Source organism: Lagopus muta, chromosome 4, assembly GCF_023343835.1.
Source record: "Lagopus muta isolate bLagMut1 chromosome 4, bLagMut1 primary, whole genome shotgun sequence".
Lineage (NCBI taxonomy): Eukaryota > Metazoa > Chordata > Aves > Galliformes > Phasianidae > Lagopus > Lagopus muta.
Genome location: NC_064436.1, coordinates 62,203,232 through 62,215,764, shown reverse-complemented (window position 1 = coordinate 62,215,764; position 12,533 = coordinate 62,203,232). Strand labels below are relative to the sequence as shown.

At 38.8% G+C, this 12,533-nt stretch overlaps 1 protein-coding gene across 4 annotated transcripts in view; it reads left to right on the top strand.

Annotated features, from left to right (window-relative positions):
* Positions 1-12,533, top strand: part of RGS12 (regulator of G protein signaling 12) — an 86,743-nt gene that overhangs the window by 4,168 nt on the left and 70,042 nt on the right. For 3 of the 4 annotated variants that reach the window (XM_048941417.1, XM_048941419.1, XM_048941420.1), the window contains exon 2: positions 1,118-3,071. In XM_048941417.1, the coding sequence (XP_048797374.1) occupies positions 1,215-3,071 (1,857 nt within the window). In that variant the 5' untranslated portion in view covers positions 1,118-1,214. The remainder of the gene's footprint in view (positions 1-1,117; positions 3,072-12,533) is intronic. The other variant, XM_048941418.1, reaches the window with a different exon arrangement.

The window sequence follows — 12,533 nt, the reverse complement described above, 5'->3', positions numbered from 1 at the left end:
TTTTCTTAAATTATAGAGGAACCATGGTGATTGAAACTGGATAATTGGTGTATTATAACAATTTGCAGAAACCATGCTACATTAAGAACTGCAGCAGAGAAAGTAAAAAAATGAATGTGCCTATGCTTAAAAATAAAACCAAACAAACCTAAATGTCCAAAGTACAACCAAACCTCTTGATGCAGCCTTTCTGAAATGGTGGGACTTAGCCAAGTGTAATTTGGACAAGACACTGAGCCTTCAGCATCACCACCAAAATTCAATGAAAACTATCATTGCTGTTCACGTAAAGCTGCTTTACCTTATTTATAAATCTACTCCTGACTAGATTAATACTGGCAAGTTGCAGAGCTCCTTCTTCTTTTTCTGGAAGTTTTTATCTGAGCTAAAATGTATGCATATTGGGGTGACTGAAAGGCAATTTTTATAGTGTTTGCTTTCTGAGAAGTTACTTTTTAGTTCATTTTTTGATTTTGAATCTCTTAGTTCTGATACATGATTGAATGTCTGTGTGTTGCTCTGTATGTAAATGAAATGCATGTGCAAAAGTAGAAATTTTTAAGTTGCCTTTACAATCAGTCAGGCATCTCTAGGGGATATTTACTGAACCTCTTCTAGATGGGTGCATCTGATGCTTGTTTCTGTACACTGAATATAGAGGAGGAGTTGGCAGTACCTGGGCAGAAACAATTTTAAGATGCCTGGGAAAGGGCAGAATTTTCATTTTACTGTGAAATCTTGTGGTATCACAATGGTGTGCTAAACCAGAAGTTAACTGAATAGTGGGCAAAATGATGGGATCTCGGGGAAGATGTGATGTGACACAGTATAAAAACACTGGGCTGTATAGCAGGAGACTTAGATCCTCTTCTCAGCTTTGCCATTAAATTACTTTGTCATTTTGGACAGCTACTTTATTTGCATTTGCTACTGCTTTATCGTTTGTAAAATGTCAACTGTGATGCCCATTGTTTTCAAGCTTTTGAATGCTGTGTTAATTCTCTTGCAGTAGTTTTTGTTATAAACCACTGATTTCTGAATAGTAAGGGGAATGCTGGGTACTAAAAAAAAATGAAATATCACTGAGAATAAAAATGTCTTTTTTTCCTTTCTTTAGAGCTTTGTCAGATGAAGGTCTGATACTGTGAAACATGGCACAACCTCGGACTAATTAGAAGTTTTCCTGTTTCAGGAAAAAAAAACCTAACAACAACATGTATAGACCTGGGGAGACAGTCAAACGTCGACTCAATATGCATGCACCTCCTCGAATAAGGAGTGTGGAAATTGCTAGAGGAAGAGCAGGTTACGGGTTTACGCTTTCTGGACAAGCTCCTTGTATTCTTAGTTGTGTTATGAAAGGAAGCCCTGCGGATTATGTTGGACTTAAAGCAGGAGATCAGATATTTGCCATTAATGAAATTAATGTGAAAAAGGCATCTCACGAAGATGTGGTGAAACTTATAGGAAAATGTTCTGGAGTTCTCCACATGGTCATTGCTGAAGGGATTAGTCATATAGATTCATGTTCAAGTGATGAAGAAGTTGGCTTTTATGATGGAAAGGGATGGCTGAAGCCCAAACCTGACTCCAAAGCTCTAGGTATAAACAGAGCGGAGAAAGTTGTTGAAGAAATGCAGTCTGGTGGCATTTTCAACATGATCTTTGAAAGTCCTAATCTGTGTGCTGGTAACTCAGATAATTCTGCTCCAAAACAGCGATCGTTTTCAGATTCTGCTGCTATTAAATTTGAAACTGGAAGTGAAAGTCTAAGCAATCCAAACCTACTGTCAAAGGACGAAATATCCAAAGTTCTGAATGATGATTTAGTTTTTAGAGTTGGACTGGAGAGTGCAGAAGACTTTGGATTAGATGCAAGCATTTTGAACGTTGCCATGATTGTAGGTTACCTAGGCTCTATTGAGCTTCCTTCAACAACCTCGAATTTGGAAAATGAGAGCCTGCAGGCTATTCGTGGATGCATGAGACGTCTGCGGGCAGAGCAGAAAATTCATTCATTAGTGATGATGAAGATAATGCATGACTGTATTCAGCTGTGCAGTGACAAATCAGGTGTGGTGGCAGAATATCCTGCAGAGAAACTGGCATTCAGTGCTGTTTGCCCGGATGACAGAAGATTCTTTGGACTAGTTACAATGCAAACAAATGATGATGCAAGCTTGGCTCAGGAAGACGAAGGGGTTCTGAGGACATCATGCCATGTTTTTATGGTGGATCCTGAATTATTTCATCATAAAATTCACCAGGGCATAGCAAGACGTTTTGGATTGGAATGCACAGCGGATCCAGACACAAATGGCTGTCTAGAGTTTCCAACATCGTCTTTGCCTGTTCTTCAGTTTATTTCTGTCCTGTATAGGGATATGGGGGAACTGATTGAGGGAATGCGTGCAAGGGCTTTTCTTGATGGTGATGCAGATGTTCATCAGAATAATAGTACAAGCAGCAACAGTGACAGTGGAATTGGAAACTTTAATCAAGAGGAAAAAAATAATAGAGTCCTGGTGGTTGATTTAGGGAGCAATCCAAGTAAACATATTCCTAGCAGTATATGGGAAAATCCAGTCGGAAGGGGACAGAATCAGTCTGCTGCACATTGGAATGGCTTCTGTCATGAACAGGAAGGAAACATTCCTTTAGAAGTGATTCAGAACGATAAGTCCCAAAATCTAAACAAGCACTTAGGTCCTTCTGCTCGTATTGAAGTTCCGCTGGTTTCCTCCAGAAATTCAGTGCCCCCATCGAAGAAGAGCACTGCAGGCGCAGGCAATCAGAGGTGGTTGCCTGTGCATGTTTTACAAGAGTGGCAGCATGGAAATGCTAGTGACCAGGAGTCTTACACTGATTCTACGGATGGCTGGTCAAGCGTTAACTGCGGTACTCTTCCCCCTCCAATGAGTAAGATTCCAGCTGACAGATACAGAGTTGATGGCAGCTTTGGACAGCCACAGTTAAAATCTCATAAGAATGAATGGTCTAAGAAGATGTTTTGCATGCAAAACAAGTTTGGTCTTCCGCACAGCGTTAGGAAGTCTAAAGAAGATAAAAAGGTAAGGAAATTTTGGTATTGACTCCTACAAAAACCCCAAAAATCACCCCAACCCAACAACCTATGTTATTTGAAGTCCATGATACCTGCATGTTAAAATTTGCGTGTGTAGTATTAGCATTTACAGCATTTCAGATTAAGAAAATATTAAGGCTCTTTCTCCTTTGCAGAGGTTTTTCATATTCTGTATAATTGAGTGCAGCTCTGGAATTGCACTTCTGCAATTCTGGAAGTGTTGTCTGTGAGAGCTTTCTCACATTGCTTCTTGTCTTCATTGTTTCCAAATGTTGTAGTGGCAATGAAAGGAGACATGACATTCTAGCAACTGCAGTTCTTTCTGACCTCCAGCAGCAAAAGAATGGAAACAGTCTGGGTCTCCAGTCTGGTTCCTTCTTTTTAGAAGGCTGGCCTGCAAAAGTCATTATTTTAGTGATATCTGTTTTTATACATTTGTAATCTAATCATTAGTCAAAAACATGTTATAAACTGTTAACTGTAATGAAATGAGACAATTTTATTATCATGGAAGTTAATTCCAGCAAACCTCTCAATAGAAGCAGTGTTAAACCTACATTAAAGGATGGCTGTTAATCTTAGTGCCCATTATTAGGTCACAAATCTAATATAATGTCAGTAAGCTGTGGTTCAGATTTTATTCCAAATTACTCCTTCATCTGCGCCTTTTGTTACCACTGAGTTTCTGTAAACCAAAGCAAAAAGAATTAAAAGTATAGAAGGAGTATCCAGTATTATTGTATACTGCTCCCTTTGCCACGTATGTGTTTTCCTGTTGAGGGAAATCATCTCAGGGAGTCTTTGTTGATGACTGGGATTCCAGTAGAGTGGAGATCACCAGTGTTGAACTAAAAGAATTAATGGCAAAGAATTATGTTTAAAACCACAGAAAGATCAAACCTATCAAGCCTCATGCTCCAAATGAATCTTCAAGGAGCACTGTTCCCTCATGATTGATTTAAGTCTCCATCACACTATCCCAGTCTACTTCTGGGAAAAAAAGTTCACCTGGTTTAAAATATCCAGCTGTTTCTCACTGTATAAAGAGAATGGCTGTATGCATTCATTGGCTGTTTCAAACCTTTGTAGACAAAATCTTTATGTTGTTGTGACACTCAGGGATAGATATTTTGGTGCCCAGGATGCAAAATACCTATTGTCCCATTCTATTTGTTACCCGGAGGACCACACAGTTTGTGATCTGCTTGACAAGAGCTTTGCTGTTGGATAGAGAAGAGACTTCGTTCCATGAAGCTCCTGGTTTAGGTCAGCTGAGGATGCTGGTCCTTTGGAAACTGGAGAGCTCCAGCTCCAGTTTCTGCTCCAGATGTCACGGGATGCTGTTGAAATTCCTTGAAGGTCTCAGCTACACCTTTGTGTCTGCAATGTTGTCCATGAATTGTAATACAGTTTGGACTTTTTCACAGGTTTAAAACCCAACAGTTTTATGTTTGAAATGCATTTCATGGAATATATTAATAAGAATCACATTGAAAATTTTGCACTTTAAAAGAAAAGATGTTCTGTATGTGTTTGAACAGTAGTAATACGCCTACTGTATCACTCACATCAGCATATACCACATTGTATATTACAACACAAAACATTACAATTACTCTTCCCTTTTAAGCGCATTTGCTAATAAAATAAGTATACTGTTGTCTGATTAATAGTAATTTTGCTTGCAAAAGAGACATTTTAAATGTTCCTACATGGCTTTAGCCTTTATTCTCTTCATTAAGGCAATAGAACCCTTTTTGTGTTCTATTTTTTTTTTCCCAGTTCTATTGAAGGCTGTTGAAACAGACGAGGAATGCTCATGAAAGTCTTGAAATCATTTGCAAGCATAAGTTGCAAGCTCTTAGTATTATTCAGAGTAATTCATAGAGATGAGGTAATGATGTGTTTTCATTTTATGTCTTGATGAGAATAGTCAGGAGATGTCATATCATGGGTGAACCTACCTCTGTTCTTCTGTAGGTACTGTGGAACTAGGGAAAGCCCCTAGTTTTGTATTTTAGAGCACTAATTTGCTTTCACAATGGAGTGATATTCAGAAATTCAGGCTTGCTTTCTTGCTTTGTGTGGAGAGAACAATGCCCGTTCCATAACAGTGTGTAGACGGGTTGGTTAGATGCTGTGCTGTAGGAACCTCCTGGGTTTTCTTTGACCTTTTAAAGGGGTAAGGACTGATTTTTTTATAGCATGCTCAGACACCTTCCAGTCATGGAATAAAGTATATAAGCTGTCCACCTGGAATTCTGTCCATATTTTTACAACTTAGTGGCTGAATCTAATCTGATTCTAACATTTAATTTGTCAGAGCAGCCCTTAAATTGCTTCTTTATTTTCTTCTTGTCTATGGCATCATAAAAGGGGTGGCCAGCAGGGACAGGGAGATGATTGTCCCCCTCTACTCTGCTCTTGTGAGGCCCCATCTGAAGTACTGTGTCCAAGTGTGGAGCCCGCCGTACAAGAAAGACAGGGAGCTGTTGGAGAGGGTCCAGAGGAGAGCCATGAAGATGATCAGGGGACTGGAGCACCTCCCCTGCAAAAACAGGCTGAGGGAGCTGGGCTTGTTCAGCCTGGAGAAAAGGCTGTGGGGTGACCTCATTGCACCCTTTCAGTACCTAAAGGGAGCCTACAAACAGGAGGGAATCAACTCTGTGAAAGGGTTGATAACTGGCAGGACAAGGGGAAGTGGTTTTAAGTTGAGGGAGGGGAGATTTAGGTTGGATGTCGGGGGAATGGTCGTGGCATGAAATGCAGCACAATGTGCTCTGTTGTACAGTGCTAGTGGGAATGAGAAGGGCATAAACTCCTGATTTTATAGCTGCACCTATAAAATATTTGTGAATTGTACAGAGCACAAGTGTAGATGTGAGAAAGCTCCATATATCAACTTTACACTTGCAGAACTGCATGTGGGAAGTACCTCTTGTGGGTAGGAAATATATATGGCATCTTAGGCTTGTTTTCTGAGCTTTGTTTTCCCTTTAGTGTTGCAGCTCCTTAGTGATGATTTTTTTTTTTCCACTTCATGAATTAGAATTGAAATTAGTTTTGTAATAATTGGCAAAATCACATGTTTTTTACATTACTCTTCTTTGCATTGCCACTAAGCATTTTAAATTTTAATGTATGTACAAGAAGTTGAAAGTAATTAAAATTGTCCAATTTGACTAAGTGAAATTGGATAGCTTGGGCTTTTTTTTTTTCCTTTTGCTTTAAAATGTTATTGGAAGAATTACTCTTTTTGAACTCGTGTACATTCACAATGGCTGTGTTTTTGGTTTTTGATCCTTATCATATGTGGAGGAGGAGAAATATGAGTTCCTCCAGGAAATACTGGTTCTATTCTACCTCTTCTGACTTAGATTTACTGAAAGGTGTATTTGGTCCTGTGCACTCCTACAGTTGTTTCCTGCACTGAACTCCATGTTTCCTGAGTTCCTGAAAAGTTTCACTTGAACAGCTTTCTGCTGAGGTATCTAATGAGACTTCAAGCTCTCCTTGACTCTTAGTTGAAAACAAGAAGTGGGAGCCTATGAGTCTCAGCATGACTAAGAAAGATTTCTGGTAGTGAGAAGCTTCCGAATTGCTGCAAGACTGATACTGGATAGGGGTGTGTGGTTTAATGAGGTCTTTGAGACTAGCAGATGGTTTCAGTGGGAATAGAGTAATTCCTGCTCTTTTGTTTGTTACTCCTTTGCTATTGCCTCGTTATTTCCACCTTCAGCATCCCGCCTACTGATCCTTTTACATAATTTTGGTTACAAAAAAGCAAAGAACCGTAAGAAATATGAAAACATCAGGGGATGTTAGGATTGGCAAGGGACTTGAGGAATTGCTGAACAAGGAAGCATTCTTTTCCCTGTAGACAAAATTAATCTAATACATTTGATTTTGTTCAACTCTCACTCTCTGATTTCAGGCTAGGGCCTGGCCAAAAAATCCAACTGTCACTGTTTTAAATTAAGTCTTAGAGGAAAATAGTCGTTTTTCTACTGGAGAGCTTTATAACAGTCAGAATAGACTCTGAGTTTTCTTTCCACAAGGACAGTAACCTTGGTGCTGACCTAGTTTGTTTTAATGTTGTGGGGGAATACAGAACATTTCAGATCACAGGTGGCTTTACAACCAGAGCTTAATAACAGGTATTTGGGTATGAGTTCTGTGCCAAGTGAGTATGGCAAATCTACTGCAGCATTTTAAAATGTTGAATATTGCTTTTTAGATACCTTCTGCTTTGCATTTGTTACAAGACTTTTACCTTGACTACACTGCAGTTTGTGCTCAAGAAGAGAGTGAATTTGTGAATGGACAGCACGTGTAGATCTTAGGGGAGGAAAAAATGGATAAACTCAATGTATGATGCTCACTGAACGGTATTAAAATTCTTTTTTTAAACCAAAGCATTTATCAGCTGCTTTGTGACCTTCATGATTTCAGTTACTGAAAATATTGTAAAAATTTAGAGGACAGATAAATGGCACTGTGGGGTTTTCCAATGCCTATTTGCTTGTTAGTATGTATTCTGGGTTACATGTATATATATGTTTTGATCAGAAGTTTAACTGTAACTACTTCAGATCTTCATTTTCAAAGCAAGTAGTATTTAAAAAGATACTTTGTTAATAATGGATTTCTGTTTTTGGTGAAAATTTTTAATTTGCTTCAAATGCAAGAACTGCAGTTTTTATTGTTGGTAACTGGGTGGTGAACCAACTGAAAGGCGGATATTTTAGATGCAGAGACAATGTTGGCAAAGCTGTGTGGTTCCCATATTTGTTTTTTTGTTGTATAATTACATGGTTTTTTTTTTCCCTTTCCTTTGCAGTTCTGTTTGCTCACTAGTTTAAATTGTTCCGTCCCAGCTGTTTGTAAAGCAGAATTAATGGCAGCTGGATTGCTATCCTTGTACAGTACAATTTAATGTTAACATTTGGAATTGCAGGCTTCCATCTGATTTGAGATGTACTTCTATACCTTAAAGAGAACACAACTGAAATCCCAAACACCAAGCTGGAACTCAGGATGAGCTAATGCAAATTTCTCTGCAAAGAGAAATTCATGTGAAATATGAATATGATATTTTGCTTGAGAAAAGGAAAAGCAATTAATGTTTAGTCATTTCATGCAACTTTTCATATGCCTTATAATCTTTCAAAATAATGACTTCTAAAAATGTTCATCTTTAGGATCCTTAAAAATGTGTGAAAATCTGAAATACTGCTTTTCTGTGAAAAGGAAATCATATAAATTCTGGAGAATAAATATATTTAAAGCAGTGTTTATTTTGTGGAAATCTCATTTCAAATCGAGGGACAATAAGATGCCTAAATATTTCTGAGCTAGTATTGAGTTGCCAAGCCACAGGAGAAGGCAGCAACGTGAGAAACAAGGAGCAAATAGATGGAGAAAAATAACTAGCACAGAATTAATTGAAAATTATGAAAAAAATGGCTATATCTCAAATTCTAAACATGAAAGTTTTCAGGTTTAGGAGGACAGATCCTGGTTCTTTGCGGCTGAAAAGATACAAAGAAAAGAAGAGAGTGAGCTGCAAAATAGCAGTTCTTCATGGGAGGAGAAATAGATCAATACAGAATAAAGTAACAAAAATAACTATGGAATCCATAAAACTCACCTGAAGGGTTTAAATAGAAACATGAAGAAATTAAGTTTCAAGGGAAAGGCTTCAAAATTCATTCCATCAATAAAATAGCCATTAAGACATCAATAAATTCGCAAAGATGCTACTGCAGAAAGATACTCTGCATCACCGAGCCAAATTCTAACTATTGTAGGTGGTCATCATTCCTTCCATACATGTAGCATATGTACCTTTGAAAAAAATGTTTGCACTCCAGTTTCTGCAGGAAAATTGTTCTAGGACAAAGCTGTTCTGATGTTAGAAACTTTTCTTTATTCTCCAGACTGAACTCTAGTCATGATCATCTTCTACCCATTTCTTCTGCTGTTGGTGTCTGTTAGTACAGGGCTCTCTTTCTTCAGGGTTTACTTTTTTTTTGCTTATACACAGAAATCATGTTCTCTTTTGGCCTTCGTTTTGTTTGATGTGAAATGCATAGTCTCTCAGTGTTCTGGCTAGTAAAGATTTCATTCTCCTGATAACTTCAGTACTCCTTTTATGAACCTTTTATAGTTTAAATTCTTTCTGGGAGATAGGCGACTGAAATTTCACACCAGTCTTCAGGTTAGGGGCTGTCCTGGTGGAAATGAGCTCTGCAGAGAAGGACTTGGGTGCCCTGGAGGACAACAGGTTGGCCATGAGCCAGCATTGTGCCCTTGTGGCCAAGAAGGCCAGTGGTATCCTGGGGTGCATTAAAAAGAGTGTGGCCAGCAGGCCAAGGGAGATGATGATCTCCTACTCTGACCTACTGAGAAATACTGTGTTCGCTTCTGGGCTCTTCGGTTCAGAAAAGACAGGAGAGTCCAGTGGAGGGCCACAAGTATGATGAGAGGCCTGGAGCGTGTCCCATGTGAGGAAAGTCTGTTCAGCTTGAGGAAGAGAAGGCTGAGAGGAGATCTCATCACTGTTTATGAATATCTGAAGGGTGGAAGTGAAGAGGATGAGGCCAGGCCATTTTCAATGGTGTGCAGCAACTGAACAAAGGGCAATGGGCACAAACTGGAACACAGGAAGTTCCATAAAACATGAATAAGAACTGTCAGGGTGGCAGAGCACTGGAACAATCTGCCCAGGGAGGTTGTGGAGTCTCCTTCTCTGGAGTTATTCAAGACCCACCTTGAAGCTTTCCTGTGCAACCTGTTGTGGGGAATCTGCTTTAGCAGGAGGGGCTGACTAAATGATCCCCAGTGGTCCCTTCCAGCACATAGAATTCAGTGATTCAGTGATAAGGTTTTGTGTAACTGTGGTGTACATTTTCTTATCTCTGTTGTAAATTGTATAATATTTGTACATTGTATAATACTTCTTCATCTATTATTTACCTTTTCCACCTAATTGATGGTTAATATTTGTTTTCTATCAGTCGGTAAGAACAATCATATATATGAAATGAGATGTGCAATATTGAGGTCGATATCCTATTAATTGTGCCTAATGATCTCTGTGAACCTTTTTTTTTTTCTGTTGTTTCTTATAGTCAGTTTTACCTTTGGGTTTGCTGATATCACCTGACATGTTCCACAGAGTGGAAAGCACACCATACATAGTTGTGTTTTCCATATAGTTTCATTTCCTATCTAGTTGTAGTTGTCAAGAGAAAGACTAATCAATCTCATTCCCTATTTATTTTCTCCTAGTCATTTAATTTTGCTTTAAAACTCTTTCACCAATTGCAATTTTTAAAATGGAAGTCATCTTAGTCTCTTCTAGTTTTATGTAATTGTAGTCTTCTTTCCTTTTCTACTTTTTTATGGCTATGTGTTTGTAAAGTTAATTTCTTGATTTCTTTTTCTGATGATTCCTCATTTGCCTTTTTGGTGGTTACTGTGCATTGGTCTATAGTTCTTTGATGTTCCTTGCTTTTGTTTATGATAAAGTGGAGCCAGTTGTTATGCATGTGCTTGTAATTTCCTTTATGTTATCCATTAGCATACTTGGGTCTTCCTGCTCCTTTGGAATCTCCTACAGATAGAGTCCCAACTCATGTGAGAAACTGTTATCTGTACTAAAAAGAATGAACTTGCTATTTTGTCTGCTTTAGTTCCATCTTTGACTAGGGATTAGGATAGTACTGAAATTTGGATGATCATTGCACTGTGCCTGGTGTCCTTACTACAGGAGACAAGAAGCAGATTTCCTTTACTTGGATGTCCAGTGTGATGAGATGGTTCCTTTTGTGTCTTCATCTTGTATGAAATCTTACCTGGTTCTTCATTAAATTATGGGCCTCATTGCCCTTCTCAGTGCTGTCATAATGGTTACAGGGTAGAGAAATGTATCGTTATCAACTGGTTATTGAAGAGGTGTTCTTAAAAATGATTAAATCCGTTGACCAATGATGTTGAGTAATACAAGTTGAATCTTTTGTCACAGTGCTGCCAAAATAAATGAATAAATAAGTAAATAGTTACTAAGTAAATAAGTAAATAGGCATGGTGCTGTTACAGCTTGTAGAAAAGCTGTAAATCTTGAGTGATGCTTGGCCTTTTTTAATTTGCCTGTCCCCGCTTGATCTGATTTTGTGAAGTTCAGCTCCAGTCCCCTGCTGGCAGCAGTGCAGGGCAGCCCAAAGGGTGTTACTCTTTCTATCTCGCATTATACGGAGTTGGTATTCTCTGAGCGTGCCTACCTGTGCCCCCAGGATTCTCTGTTTTGATCCAGAGGATTGGACAATGGTGAACTCTATTCCCATTTTCCTCCCAGGTTCTTTTTTATCATTCAGGGTACTAGAGGGAGATCCGAGCTCAGTACCCCATTTTTCAATGCCTTCTCAGGCCCCAGAGACCCTCACTTTATATATTCTGTAACTCTGCCCTGTCAGTTTTTACGCGGAATTGTGTTTGATGCTGGAGGATGGGAAGACGGATGAAGGGGGCTCACACTCAGCAGTCTCTGCATCTCTGTAGCATAGGGGCACTCAGCTGACAGCACCCACAGTCAGGAAAACGGCAGCTTAGGGATGACAGAGGACCACAGAGGAAGGTGAAGCCTCTACAGAGCAGGATTTGAGACTGATATTGATAACAGAAAAATATTTCTATCAGCTTCTTTGTTCTGTTATTCCGCAAGACTTGCAGTTTTATTTGTTAGCTTTGCACTTACTATAAGGGATTACTTTGGCATCTGTGTTTCCCATCACTTTTTAGAAGGGTCTAAATTAGGAACTCTCCTCCTGAAGTCTTAAAACTGTGTGTTTTTGTAAAGATGAACTCCTGCTTCAGCCTGACCCTTCTGCTGCTTAATATCTGAGAGTAAACTTGGCGTGTTTTGAATATCTGCAGAAGTTTCAAATTATGTGATCTCTATGCATCTGGGTTTTGCACTAAAATGCTTATTATGCACTTTACCATACAAAGTCAAAGAGTCAAATCTAAAAGCAGAGAGAGTTTTAAAAAGCTTCAATAGCTGGAAATAGGAGTTGGACAGATCCAAATGAGATAATTTAATAGGGGCTATAATGCAGCTTTGTGACACACAGAATGTAGTAAATGCTGCGTTAGCTGAGCTTCTTAAATTGAAGCCTTTGTAATGGTGGTGTCCCTTTTTCTTTCACAGTAAAATCAGTGAGTATCTGCATCCTCCCTTTGTTATGTGCTTTTCAGAGGTATTTAATGAAGCTGTTTGGGCATGTGCACAACCATTTCCTGGCACTTGACTTAAGCAGTCAGGACAGTGGGTAGCCTACCTGTTCCACCTGAACAGAAGGAGAAAACTGTTTCTATCTAAATGATTGCTTAGCAATTACTATATTTCTGCCTTATGGCTTGTAAACCTTTTCATTACATGCAATTA